The sequence below is a fragment of the Melampsora larici-populina genome (genome assembly GCF_000204055.1).
Source record: "Melampsora larici-populina 98AG31 unplaced genomic scaffold MELLAscaffold_3, whole genome shotgun sequence".
NCBI classification, from domain to species: domain Eukaryota; kingdom Fungi; phylum Basidiomycota; class Pucciniomycetes; order Pucciniales; family Melampsoraceae; genus Melampsora; species Melampsora laricis-populina.
The window spans coordinates 585,511-600,253 of NW_006768767.1; the positions used below are offsets into that span (position 1 = coordinate 585,511).

At 38.4% G+C, this 14,743-nt stretch overlaps 3 protein-coding genes across 3 annotated transcripts; 2 read left to right on the forward strand and 1 right to left on the reverse strand.

The window, feature by feature from the left end:
• Positions 1-2,873: 2,873 nt before the first annotated feature.
• Positions 2,874-4,178, forward strand: MELLADRAFT_102221 (uncharacterized protein; the record flags this gene model as incomplete). Its single annotated transcript, XM_007404904.1, has 5 exons — positions 2,874-2,918; positions 2,975-3,029; positions 3,139-3,202; positions 3,493-4,007; positions 4,120-4,178. 5 exons carry the CDS (start codon positions 2,874-2,876, stop codon positions 4,176-4,178), a joined length of 738 nt encoding a protein of 245 aa, XP_007404966.1.
• Positions 4,179-8,110: 3,932 nt separating this feature from the next.
• Positions 8,111-8,713, forward strand: MELLADRAFT_59464 (uncharacterized protein; the record flags this gene model as incomplete). The annotated part of the gene is made up of 3 exons (XM_007404905.1): positions 8,111-8,219; positions 8,275-8,502; positions 8,571-8,713. 3 exons carry the CDS (start codon positions 8,111-8,113, stop codon positions 8,711-8,713), a joined length of 480 nt encoding a protein of 159 aa, XP_007404967.1.
• A 1,282-nt stretch (positions 8,714-9,995) lies between these two features.
• MELLADRAFT_90809 (uncharacterized protein) lies at positions 9,996-11,506 on the reverse strand (the record flags this gene model as incomplete). Its single annotated transcript, XM_007405340.1, has 5 exons — positions 9,996-10,073; positions 10,143-10,253; positions 10,331-10,756; positions 10,837-11,184; positions 11,264-11,506. The coding sequence occupies 5 exons, from the start codon at positions 11,504-11,506 to the stop codon at positions 9,996-9,998; spliced, it is 1,206 nt and encodes a 401-aa protein (XP_007405402.1).
• Positions 11,507-14,743: the final 3,237 nt, after the last annotated feature.

Here is a 14,743-nt window from a genome sequence, read left to right on the forward strand (position 1 = left end):
TGAGAATGGTTAACTCGCAGTTTATGCATCATTTTCACATTTACCATTCCCTTGTGTTTAAAAATCTATGAGTAAAAGCTATAGGCCTTTCCCTGGTTGAGTCTTTGCATTCTCACTTTAATTCTGAGAGCTTTTTGTGTGTTCCAACTGTTCTACATAAACAAGAAGAGTGGACTCCACATGTACAAGTTATACACAAGGAAGCCACCAGAAGTCTACCGAGGTACAGGTTGGTGTGATATACGGTGGCGTTTAGGTCATTATTGCCCGGAGATGCTTTCACCCAAATCCAACAATACTCCAATTCTCTGAACAAAACATTCACTCCCCAAGATAATGTTTACCAACATTTCATACCTCTTGAGTTACGTTTGGTAGCCCTTACAAAAGCTAGTTTGACTTTTCTTCAGTTCATTTCTAGTTTCAGAGCCATCAATTTGTTCCTTTCATTAAAACCACTTTGATTGTCCAGAGATTCAATCAAATCTTGGCTTGATCCTTCATTGAAAAAATAACATTAAAACCACTTTGATTGTCCAGAGATTCAATCAAATCTTGGCTTGATCCTTCATTGAAAAAATAAAACTTTCACAAAACTTAAACCAAAGTCTAACTGAACAAAAGATTATATGAGCTGATAAGATGCGTAACAATACGCGTAGGACTTCAACCAAAGTCTAACTAAACAAAAGATTATATGAGCTGATAAGATGCGTAACAATACGCGTAGGACTTCAACCAAAGTCTAACTAAACAAAAGATCATCTGTTGGATACTTGGTGGGAAACAACCAACTATTAGTCAGTTCAATTAAATATCTTATAGGTTCAGGATAAAGGATATGTTAGTTGGTGTAGTTATCGAAAGCTCAATAACAATCTTTGGCAACAATGAAAGAGCACGGGTCTGACATCATAACAGATGACATAAAGGAATACACCAACATAAGTTCAAAGTACGTTATTGATTAATTAGTGAAATTCTACTTACTCTTTTCAAAGATAGGAAAGAGAAGCAAGTTTGAGTGATTCAAAGGTATACGTATAATATTGAATTCTTCATTTTTTCTTGTTGGGGTAGGTTATAATGCTGCACCTTTCTTTTCTCTTCTCATATTTCTTTTCTTTTCAACTACTTAATACTCTAATCCTAAATTTGTTTTAATAAGGACTCCTCTCTATTTTTATCAATTGGACATTTCAGCATCAAAGAATTCAGTAGATTATGATTGAAGAGGGAACATGAACATAAAATGGACCAAAAGAATCAACAAATGTGATTTTAAGTGATCTTGAAGAAAGTTTAAAAAGTCTACGCAGTTTTCCAAAAAAAGCTGATATCAATCCGAAGATGTAAAACAGAGTGAAGTTAGAGAAGTCTCAATTGGAGAAATTTCAGCTCATGGCAAATCGTCTATGGATGCTTTTTGCGTTTTGGGGAAATGTAACTACAATGCGGAAGTTGGAACGTGCTGATTCTTTGAAGAAAGAAGAAAGAGCTATTCACACGCGTTTTTGTGTAGATGGATTTTGTGCTCAGCAATTTACGCCACATTGACCATGTTATTTTTTTGAACTTTTTCTACATGAGTAAAAAGGCCGTAGAAAGCAGAGATAAGAATCCACTTTTCAGACCTGCTGTGGTTCCTTTTTTTTCAATCTTGATTGGCTTCTAAAAACGTAAAGTACGTATACAAATAGAAGTAGAAAAGATGACAGGCAAAACATGTGAAGCAGAAGAGGGCCTGCATTTTTTTAAGCGTACAATACAAAATATATATTGTAAAAGTTGACTCCTCATTTGATTTGTGTGATTTCACCCTGCTTTTTTACCAAATGGGGTGTTAAAAGCGGCTGTGAAAATGCCTTAGGATAATCAAGGCTGTAGTGTACAAACTATGCTTGATCAAATCAAGTTTTTCTTGTGAAAAGTCAGATTACAACCTCTAAAGCTAACTCGCTTTCCTCATCGATTGATTTGCACAAAATCAATCTGTCTATCCATCGGGACAGTACTTAATCTGTGATCCTTGTTCCATTTGATGAGTCTGAAGGGAGTCCTATTGTCACATATTCTCATCTCTTCCAATGACATGCTTTAATCATCGAAGTGGCCGGAAGCAAGATTTGCACCTGAATCAGCTCTTGTCCCGTGGCAAGAAACATATGACCAAACAAAAAGCAGCATCTCAGGATTCTCCTTCTTGACATCATTATTGATATGCATCACTCAAGATCCCCTTGAGTTTACAGAGGCTTGATGTTCAAGAATTTTTCATCCTAATCGAGCAAAAAAACAAAGGCGCCTGTTTTACACACTACTCAGCGGCCTAACTTAAGCTACGCGCGTGTCATGAAAGTGAGTTAGTAACCTTTCAGTTTTTCAATATGTAATTTGAGCCCTCAAAATTCAATGGCCAAATTTTCAAACTCTACGTAGTATCTTTGATTTCAAAAGCAGAACAGTTTGTGCATTACAGCTTGGATTATCCTGCGTAAAACATGTAGGTCACAACACCCAAAGGCCAATTTTACGGCTGTTTTTAACGCTCAACGTGGCATAAAAAGCGGGGTACTGTCAAATCAAATGAATCAAACCGGAACAATATTCGCCCTTTTTTGCTTGAATAGTCTTGTCTCGCGGCAAGTCAAACAAAACCCAAACAAAAGCAGCATCTCAACAGATGATATTTTTTTACGTCGTGATTAATAAGGATCACTAGAGATCCCTTTAAGTATACATAGGCTCAGTGTTCATCGTCTTTTCATCATAATCAAAGGCACCGGTATTACACAATCTGCTAGACGCGTGTGATCTGTTCGGGCTGAATTTTTTCTGATCAAAAACAATCATATACGGAGCAGCTTTTCACTATGAGATACAATCCATACACATTGAGTTTTTATTCCTTCTCTGCGGTTCACTGGCTGACTGCATTCTATCTCTTTCTTTGGCTTTTTTGTTGACTTTTCAGTGTTGCCTCTTGATTGGAGCACAGTGTCTTCTTGTTCATATATTTGCATCACTAGGTAGAGCTTTCATTTTGTGATTATATTGAATCAACCTGCATACCTTGTTCATCCTCTCTGTCTTTGCGGTACACTGGCTGACTTGATTTTCTTGTGTTATTTGTTATAGATTTTTGTCCATCACCTGTTGATCGAGGTCCATTTCCTTCTTGTTCCAATAATTACATCACTCGGTAGCTATTTCATCTTGAGATAATATTGAATCAACCTTCAATATTTGTTCTTCCTCTCTGTGGTACACAGGCTGACGGTAATCTATCTCTTTTTTTGGCCGTATTTGTTATAGCTATCCGTCCATCACCCATTGAGCAAGGTCCGATTTATTTTAGTCCAGATACCTACCTCCCTAGGTAGCAAATTCAGTGTAAGATTTTATCCACTCAACTTTCAATCTTTGTTTCTCTTCTCTGCGGAAAATTATCTGACCATATTCCCTCTCTTTTGTTGATCTTGTTTGTTATAGCTTTTATATCATTTCTGCCATGCGCCTAACTATCAATGGTGATGTCTTTGGAGACGTTGTACTCAATGGAGTTAACTCCCAAATAGTTGGAAATCAGGCTGCTCGAATCCTTCAAAGACGACCAATACTTGAGCCGGCTCGAGTGCTTAGAAGACGCCAAGTTCCTCAACCGGTTCTCCCTGCCCCTGCTCGAGTACTTCGAAGGCGTCGCATTCCTCAAGCCGCGCGCCCTCAGCCTCCTCGAGAGCTTCGGAGACGTCCAGTCCCCCAAAACCCAAGGCGTTACAGTTGTGTTCCAATCCCATCCCATCAGGAGGATCCTATCTTTTGGGACAAAGTCTTCAAGCTACCGCATGACTTCCTCCAATACATTTCGCCAACTTGTGACCTCCGTGATCATTTCACCACATGCCGGATTCTTCGGGACATCATCCTTTATTTCAATCCAGGCTATCAACTGCCGCTCAATGCGCGGAAGTCCGAGCTCATCAAAACGTTTCAAGATCTTGTGATATGTCAGTATGGAAAGGTGTACGGGTTTTGAAAATTGTATGTCTTTCACCTCCCCAAACATCATGAATAAAATATGCTCAAGTAGCATTGGTGATGACTTTTTTTTGTATCCAGGCTTGGGAGCAAGTAAAATAGGATTGTGCTTGTCTGGGATTGCTTGGGAAACTGTGTGATCCCTGTGATAGTATGCTCAAGATCAATAGTTTGTTACGCTATACCATATGGAGTGATGATAATTAACCTGTCACATACTGTTCATTTGTCGTATTTGATTCCTTGTGCTTGATACATCACGCGTATTAAGTAATGATATGTCTTCAAGATAAGTATGCTTGTGTTTTGATGTGTTTTGAATTGTTGTTCAATTTGATTTCATCACTCTCAACAGGTGTATAATTTTCCAAGCGTTTCATAATGGCATCACATGCACCATTTCAAATCGGGACAACACTTGTATGTAATTTGTTAAGTATGAAATGTCCCTCTCCATATTCTGGAGTTCCTTCTCGATTTTTCCTTGATATGAAGTCCCTTGGAAAACAATCAACTGTATCTCACACTTGGTACAATAGACTGCTGTAATGAGTAATCCTACCAAGAAAATCTACTGAACACAAGAGGTATCGATGGATGTTGTGTATGGTCTAATGAAGATTTTCTTGTTATATGTAATGCTTGTTATTTTCAGGTATTTGTCTTATCTTTTGACTCCGAGAACTAGGATATATAGATCAGATCTGTAAAATTGTGTTGTGTGCTCATTTCAATGGTCTTCACGAGGTCCTTGAGAATGGTAGCGTAGTTGTCAGAGTTGAACATTGATGGAAGGCGCTTAAGCACAGGACATACAAAGATGCATTGGGCCTCATCTGTGTTTTCATTTTCTTTGATAGTGATCTCACCTGTTTGTTTTCTTTCATAGTGATCTTACTTGTCTACTTTTATAGTTCTTTCCCTGGTCTAAAGAATCATGCTTATCATCTTTCGCTGAATCATATGAATTAAGTCAATAAGGTTGGAACTCAAAATTGTCTCACTGATACAATTAATATAATCTCATCTGTCGCAGTTCTCCTAAAGAACATCACCATGGTATCTCTGAAGAAAAATCAAAGCTTCAACTTGTTGGTTTCAAATCACAAATTCCAATACTCTTACTGTCTTTGTGGGTAAATTCAAAAATCTTGTTTGTGAACCGGCTCTATCTTTTAACACGGAAGAGAACGTACATGCAGTGGTAGTCCCTTCCTCTTACTCGTGAAGGTGTTGTAAATTGTTTCCTTTATCATGAAGGACAAAATGGTTTGACCTGTATAGCTATCAAGGAAGTCAATGGAGTTGAAGCTCACAAGCTGAGTGCTCATCAATGAATAGCTCTTCTTGTATAGCCCGCTTGAATTGCACACCCTCAACAACAGATGCATGCTGAGTATGATGGGAAATTGCCTTTGAAATTCACAAAACACAAAACACTCACCCCTTTGTTCAATTGTCTGATCTTTGACTGCGTTTGACTGCGTTTGACTTCATACTTTAATGATATTGAAAGCAGTAGCTACCTCCCATCAAATTCTTTTATCTCGTTCATAAATCATTGATCGTATATCCTTTTCATATCTTTCCTTGAGTTTTTGGTCAATAAATGTCTTTTGAATATCCACCCTCAGTCAGTAAATTTTCTAAACCCATTCCTCCACGACTTCGATCTTATGGAGCAAAATTTCCAAGCTCAAGTACTACAAATGGGATCAACTCTTCCAATAATCTTGTGTGTTCAAATTGTGAAGACTTCAATGCATGTGTCACCGAAATCTTCCAGCGTCTAGGATACATAGAAAGACACTTACACGAGAACTTTCAAGATTCAATAGACAAGTATGACCAGCTGCAGGCAGAGGTTGAAAAACTCTGGAACGCGAAGAAACAGGATAGGCATACAATACATCAACCATTAAGACGATTGCGGGATGAATTCGATTCAAGCGCTCAAGCTTTGGAAGATTGTAGGGATGGTTTGCAAACCACACGTCATCTTCTTCAAGAGAAGGTACACGGGCTGAAAGGTTAGTTATTTGTGCTCCTCAGCATCAATAAGAGTCACACAAAGCCTGAATGTATCACATACATTGGTCAGTTTTACTTGAAAGTACTTCAAAAAACTTCAGAGATATGTTGCAAAAACATGAAGATTTGGAAAATACGCAAACAACATCCTTAAAGTATCTGATTTCCACCACTAGAGGTGAAATTGTGAAGCTTTTGCAAACAGGGACAAGTCAGTATATTGGACATTTACAGCTTGGTTGATACTAGCGCTTATGGTCTCGGATTTGGTCAGATGAACTGCATGAAGCAAGATGTCTACGAGTTTCATGTGAAAACGAAGTTTACAATGCTAAAACGGAGCTCCAAGAATTCCAGCAGGAGGCCCGAGGTAGGTTTTTTCTACTTTGATGAGCGGCATATTGAGAATATATATTGCTTTATTGACCTGCTCCTGGTTTATATCAGAGGAGCGAATTAGAGCAGCCATAAATCATGAGCAGGCTTATGAAAAATGTGACGAGGCTTTAGCCACTCTATCCAGTGCAATGGAAGATTTTGAAGGAAAGACATACATCAGGATAAGTGAGCTAATTTTCAAGTCCACATCCAACATTATGCTAATATATTCCTGACGTGTATCAACTACTAGAGAAGCGTATTTTGAAAAATGTGGATCTTGCATATGTGGCCAGTCCCAAGATCGAGAGCTCAAGAGGTTTGGTGACCAATAGAATAGGAGGCAAGTGCTTAATTTTCATACACTGTAGTATTCTCATCCTTCTATGCATATCAATAGGTGTTTGGGGGTCACTGTTGGTATGTTTTAGAAGTAGCCCTGGAAGATATCCGCTGTACCTTGGTACAGCTAGCAGTAAATTCATATAACATTAGTCATTGCCCATGATGTTGTTTGGATTTGAGCAATTTCCATCCGCTATTAAATTCCTCATGATACAGTATACTTGTACATTGGATGATCTTTCATTGTTATTCCCAGAGTATGACCATGATGTTTCAGTGAGCTGTGGCCAATTGTTTGTTTGACGTTGAAGTGATTGTGATGATTGACGTCTTGATGATATTGTGTCTCAGTCTGAGGGAAGATTGTGGGTAAGCGTCAAAGTGGGTATTTGGGGTGCGGCTTTCAGTATGTTGTGTAACTCAAGTCAAGAGAACAGAGATCGTGATGCCCCATCCTGAAAGCCTCCGGTGCGGTGCGCACTGACCTAGCGAAGGAATGATCATCAAAAAGTGAAAGCCAAATGAGATCGAGTTAAGTAAATCGTACGATCTCAGGATTTAAAGAGGCAATGGAGCCAGGCTATCTCAATCGTGATGGGATGATAATCACCAAAGTAATCTCTCTTCTGCTTGGCTTGGATTGGCCTCCACCTATTATTCTAATGTGGCACTAGTTTGCCCTCTCTCCGAGACACCACAGCTGGGCTCTTTCTAGCAACAAATGAGTTGTGACTGTTAGCGCTATTTGAGGGGGTCAGGTCGAGATAATCTACGTTGAAGTTCGTGAATTTACGGCTTGTGATTCAAATTTTGTGAACAGACCTGCGGAAGGAATAATTCCCAAAACAATAATATTACGCAATGAAGCCAGGGTCCCTCAATCAAGATGAGGGATAATCATAGAGGTAATCTTGCTTGCGCTTAGCTTGGCTGGGATTGCACCCATGATTCTTATGTGGCACTAGCTCGTGCCCTTTGTCCTAGACAACTGTTCCGGGTTTTTTCTACAACTAATTGAGTTGTGACTGTGAACACTCTTCAGAGGTGTTAATTCAAGATGATCTACAGTGTCACGATTTTAATTTAAGGAAAATGCTTACTTGCAATTGAAATTTTGGCAAAGCTTTTTTACGGCTAGGATAATCTCCTTTTGTGGTTGTGCCGTTGAGAGAATTTTTTGTCGTAAATTTCCCAACTTGACATCCCTTTCAAAATAGAAATCCTCAATTTTCCATTCCAATATCTCTTGATCCGTCAAACCAAAAAACCTAATAATCTAGCAATTTATCTCCCAATGATGATCAAAATCACAATAGAGATGGACCTTGGTAAACTTAACTCAGAAGGCGTGCTACCAATTTCTACATCTTGTCACAACTTTGATCCCGCTAAAGATTCTCACATCCCCCAAAACATGGAAAAGACTTGTGAGTAATGTGTATTCTTTTAAATCACATAGTGCTAGTGTATACTAAAGTCCAGATGATTCAGCTCCAGGTGGTGTCGAACACAATGATCCCGACCAAGAAAACAATGTCAATGATGAAAACAACGTCAACAAAGAAACAAAAGTCAATGAAGAGAACAATGTGAACTCAGTAAATAACACCGATCAAGAAAATTATCCGGGGGAAGTGATCCTGGCTGACAAAAGGTTAACGTGGTATCAGTTTGGTGAAAGTGAAATGCAAGAAAGCACATCTGGTACATGTTAGTTATGCCTATCCAAGCTTCATCTTTCCCATGAGTGGTACCCCACTGAAACTGTTTTCTCTCAGGGGAATCACCTTTCATCGAGGACCATGTCCACCATCAAATTAAATCTCCTGAAAGCCATGACAATCAGATCAAACGAATCAATAAGCGTCAATTGCTCCCAAACCAACAAGCGGCAGGATCTAACAAGCGCCGACACCACTGATTCTTATCGCAACTAACTTACTAGACTCATTCTACTTGTCCCTGCACTGGTTTGATGACTTCCTTGAAAAACTTGAGTTAATTACATGGATTCTTTGTGCCTGATGATTGTATCCTATCTGTTTCAATTGAGCTTGATGTTGTCATTCAATCTGAACGCATTTAAATTACTGAAAGAGTTTCTTCTTTGATTACGTGTCCTAAAAAAAATTCCCATAAAATTATTGTGAGATCATGGATGCCTATAAAAGATCCTGGTAATCTTGACCAAGATCATAAGCTGGATCAACATTGGGTTTTGAGATTATCATTCAAGTTGTGCCTCAGTTTTCCTTTGATTCGATGAACTGTCTTGTTACTGGTACTGATACTTGATGCTTCATCTGTAAAAGGAAAGTACACCAGATATTAGCTTGAATGAGTCAATTTTATCATGAAAAGCTTGGAGAATGAATTCAGGTAGATATAATTTAGTCACCGGTGAATTTAGTCATCAAACCAACCCCTAGCTCAAGAATTTTAGGATTCTCAGAATGATAGAGATAAGGCAAATTATTTCTCCACACTCAGAGCATATTTTTCCCTTTTGTAAGAATATGGAGCACTGAGTTCATTTTCTCAGTGGTAGCGTACTTAAATCAGCTGTTGCTGTTGGTGTGGCTTCATGAGTTTCTGATCTCTCCATTTTGGTTTATTCGGATTTAAAAATTGAAAAGGACAAACTAAACCAGAGTTAGATCCAATCCAAATTTAAAACTAAATCATCTATTTCCTTTTGAGAAATAGTACAATTGTTTCTCACCCATCAATTGCAGTACTGATTTAAACAATCATCTATGTGGGTCTCTTCCTTTAGTGACTTCAACCAAGAACATGTATAATTGTAGTTAGTTTTCTTCAAAATTTGTCTGCAGTGGAATTGATCCATTGCTCTATGATCAATTGTTTGAGTCTTTCTAGAAATGTAAATTATGGGGAAGTCTGACTTTCGTATAAGAGGATCTTTTGATTGATGGACTACAACTTTTCAAAAGATCCACCAAATGTGAAAAAGAAGAACATGTAAATTGGTTAAACAAATAAGTGATTATGTTACTTCTAAATGACTAGTTATGAACAGAGCACAATAAAGAGACAATGCAGTTTATAGGAAAGACCGATTCACAACTTGCTCTATCAATTACGTGTAGATTCATGTTATCATATGAATCCTTTTTGACACAAAACAGAACTAATTTATGTTTTGCTTCTCTCTTACACTAAAAAAAGGCTTAGCCCTTACCTCACTTTGAATTTTTTTGATTGTAATCATATCTACGGCGTGTTTCTGCAACAGACAAAACTTCATAGGCCTCCCTAATCTGATAAGCAAGAGAAGATAAAATAAACATAATGTCTCAACAAGCAGGGAAGAATTGATAAACACTCACTTGTTGAAAGGCAACAGTGTCCCCACTTTTATCTGGATGGAAGAGCAAACTACACCGCCAGTAGGCCTTCTTGATTTCGATGTTGTTGGCCATATGTGAAAGACCTAAGCGCTAAAATTGTAGAATTGCACACAAAGGAAGCAGTGAGACATATGTATTGGACCTCATCAGAAAACAGGAGCAATTACTTCATAAAGATCAAGTTTCTTAACAGTTAAGCGGTTGTTTTTGTTGTTTGAACAGCTAGTCTTTGGCTTGGTGGCATGCGCATGGACCCTCGCCAGCCAAAGAAAGTGTTGATGGTGTTGGTCAATGTGTAGATAGTGGATTGGACTCCATACTTTTTTCAAAGTGGTATGAACATCTTCAAGCTGCCCAAGACAGAGAAAGGCCTCAGCCAAAAGCAAGTGGATCCCAACCAATGCATGTTTCAAACTTTCTCCAATATCAGTGCCACTTCTTTCCTCTGTTCGACGTACTGCATACCTCAAGAGGCCAACAGCATTCCGTGGTTGTCCTTCAAAAAAGTATTGAGTACCATAATTATAAATAAGTTTTAAAGATTCCACTGTTTCTCTCTCATGTTCGTCTTGCAGGACACTCAAATCTGTGTTCTTGGTCAATGAGAATTCAGGTGTATCAGCCAATCCTGCAGATACATCCATGAAAGTCTGATGAGTCATGTCGCACTCACCTTTTGATGAGATAACAGGGGTTGCTGGGCCTTTACCTCAAGATAAAGCCGTGATAAATCCTTAAAAAGTGGATGTGTTATATCAATCGTTAGTAGCCTCTTAGGACGCCAAGCATCCTCAAGGACTTCGTGAGCTGTGTCCTCTTTCTTCAGGTTCAAGTAGCACCGGGTGAGATCAAGGCAGACTTGGATCATCTTGGTATCAGGGTATTCTGGAATGCTCTGTGACTTCTGTTCACGATACAGACACAAGAGCAAACGAAAGCGATGGGCAGCTAGCAGGAAGTTGCCATTGCTATATGCTTTTGATGCTTGAAAATATAGAGGAGGAGATATTTGGGATTCCTGCTGAGAAGCTCAAGGTTTTCAGTACAACGACTGATTATTTGCCCTTCCTGAGGCCAAGAGAAAGCCCGGAAAAACTGACCTTTGCGTTTTCCTTATAACGCTTGCTTGGATAGCAGGGGTCTGGATCACCAGCAGCCGGTTCGGGGTTCTCTGGTTTGTTGGGTTCAGCCTGCCGTTTTTTTGGTTTAGATGAAACTACCGGAGGGATTGACGGAGTTTCCACAGGGTCATGTGAATCATTGTCCCTTACAAGGGGAACATTATCTTGTTGAGTTGGTGAACATCGGTCTCTGGACACTGAGAATATGGTGGAGATGACCATGCTTGCAAGGTGGATATTGAAAGCGTTATGAGGTCTAGAGCGATTACAAACTGAGACTTATAGGAAATTTTGGGGATACAGTGGTTGCTAATGTTCAGGTGATGTTCAGAGAAACGTTCAGGAGGATTGATGGATTTTTTGAGACTCACCGGGAAGCTCAGTATACCAGCATATAATTACGCAGTACCGTGTTCTGGGTCTAGCTGAGCAATACCTCAGGGAAATTTTCTCAACGAGCTGATAGCTGATACATACATATGGATGTTAATTACACTTCAAGCTTGTCCAATCAGCATCATGGTGGCATGAGCTTTTGAAGGCTTCAGATTCAAGACTTAGACCAAAGCTCTGAAGTAGGTCTCAATCGGATGATCCAACCCATTCGTCATTTACTCCATCCACAACTCTACAACTTCTCTTCTCTGTATCAATACCATATGTCAAGCCCAAGATTCAATACATCAATAATTCCCTCAAGAACACATATTTGCTTCATAGGGATCTGGCCAATGAAAGTTCCCTAGTTTTTTTTATTGTATATATTATCAGATATGGCATATCTCTCTCAAACGGATGTAAAACTCAATTTCCTTGATATGTACATGAAATACAAAATCTCTCATTTTTCAAAGTCTTCTTATCCTGCCGATTGAAAAGTAATCTATAATCTGATGTTTACATTTTCTTGTGAACCTTTTCTGAACTTCACATTTATCATCTGTTTTCTGAAAAATTAAGTCCTCAGACTCTTGTTTCTTCTTGCTGTTACTGGATACATAGGCGCAAGTCAAGCCATGCACACACATAGCAAGCGCCCGTCCACCAATCAAACAAAGTAAATTGCTGCATATGAAGCTATCAAAAGAGCTTGAAATAAAAAGCTGGGTTGCTGCAGTCAGAGGTTCCAAGTTGATTTCAAAGTGTGTTGATTTGTGACAAATTGTCCTTTGATCACAGGGAACATGGAACAGTAGGACTTAAAGTATGATCTAAATTTGAGTCAATAAAGATCTTACAAAACAGACTAAAAATAATTAAAGTACAATCAAACTTCATTATCAATACCATTTCTCTGCCGTGAATTTCCATGGCAGTGGTGAGAACAGTGTCCTAGGCGTACTGAAGTACTAAAGGAAACCATTTGGAAAAATTTCCTAGGCGCACTGAAGTACTAAAGGAAAAATTCATTATGAGTAAAGATGGGTACTGTGGTATATATATCTTTCACGCTGGGTCAATGTTCAAATCCCACATCGTGCGTTTTATTGAAAATTGGATAGATGTGACTTTAGTAGGTTCAACTTCAGTTGTTTAGGATGATGAAATTTGGTGGTTTTGTTCAATAAATTCAACAAAATATTGTCAAGTAATTACGGAGAGACAACACTGACACACTAAAAAAAGATAATTTCAACTTCAGTTGATTGAATTAAGTAAGTCAATTGTTCCATCCTTGTCCTTTGCGATACAGACTAGGCTCTAGGAACCTTCACTATATGTATGTAGATTTGTTTACGTCATGAGAAAGCATTTGGAACAAGAAAGTCAGAAAGCCAAAATTGAAACCAAGTCGTGAGTTAAGGACCTATAGTTCATATTTTATTTTCTGTTTTTTGTGAACTTCATCTGAAGTTCACATTTTCTTGTGAACTTCATCCCACATTCTTATTTTATGAAAGTTCACATTTTTTGTGAACTTCACCAGAACTTCACATTTTCTTGTGAACTTCACCTGAAGTTCACATTTTCTTATGAACTTCATCTGAAGTTCACATTTTCTTGTGAACTTCATCTGAAGCTCATTTTTCGGAAGTTCACATTTTTTGTGAACTTCACCAGAACTTCACATTTTCTTGTGAACTTCATCTGAAGTTCACATTTTCTTGTGAAAATCAAATCTTATTTTTCACAAGTTCAGATTTTGTGTTTCTTCGTGAAATTCATCTGAAGTTCACAATTTCTTGTGAACTTTCCAAGATTCTTATTTTTCAGAAGTTCACATTTTTTGTGAACTTAACCAGAACTTCACATTTTCTTGTGAACTTCATCTGAACTTCACATTTTCTTGTGAACCCCAACTGAAGGTCATATATTTTCATGAATTTCATCTCAAGTTGATGTTTTTTTGGGTACTTCATGTATTCATGGAGAGCAAGATCAAATGATCTAGAAATAACACAAGCCTGAGATAACATAATTGACATATGGTGTTGAGACAGAGAAGAAAAATTGAAGAATTGCTGATGGTAAACTCATCAGAGTCCCACGCTGGAGTACTCGTGAGACGTCGAGCGAGGGACTCAGGACAAGTTTGCTAGTTCTGGGCTGTGAGGGTCAAGACTTTTTGGTTGATCCTATGCTAGGAGGTATGAAGACGTCAAATTGAGAGTCTCTAAACCAAAAGAAATCATGTACATCTTGGTCTAAGTTGTGGCTTTACTTCCTCCTTCTAAAACAAATCATACCAAGAGAATTGGCCAAAAAAGTTCAACATCCCGTCAACAAAGCATGGCAACAAATAAGGGTCATTGGAGGAAAACTTTGAATTGCTAGATGATGATAGAAATTTCTGGCAAGGAAACCTAGAAGCTCCTCTATAAGAGGCCCAATGATTGATTTAGTTGCCTAAGGAATAAAAAACATTTCAATGCATCTTGCCTCAGACTAAGATATCATTTATAATCTCGTAAAGAAAAGCGGAAGTAGAGCAAAAACAATGGGACACTTGATGTTATGGAGTGTAAGTAAGCTCAATCAAAATATCTCATCTTTGATCACAGTCAGGGAGCTTACCTTGCAGGCTTTGAAGTGAGTAACACAAGGGACTAGTCCTTTAACTCATCAAACAAAAACAAAACACCAATATTTCATATCACGGATAACAAGGGTGGATGTGCAAGTTGAAAAAGAGATCAGAGTAATAGAACCCCATGTACCATTCATAATTCCTACTATGAAGCTACAGATGATGGATCTCAGATCAGTCTTATGGAACCCAAGAAGATTTTAACATACCAGCTCTGTCAGCCAATAAGAGGTCAGTCCACTGGCTACTACATTTGAGAATTGAAGCCTAATAAAGAGGATGATAGCATTAAACGCATTCAATTTAGTCCCCTTGGATATCTCTTTGATCCCCCGTGATTCACGCTGTGTCTTTCTCCTTTGACTTTTTGTTAAATTCTTTCCCGGCTTGTATTCCCAAATACAGTGTTGGAAAAAGCCATAACTTGCCTT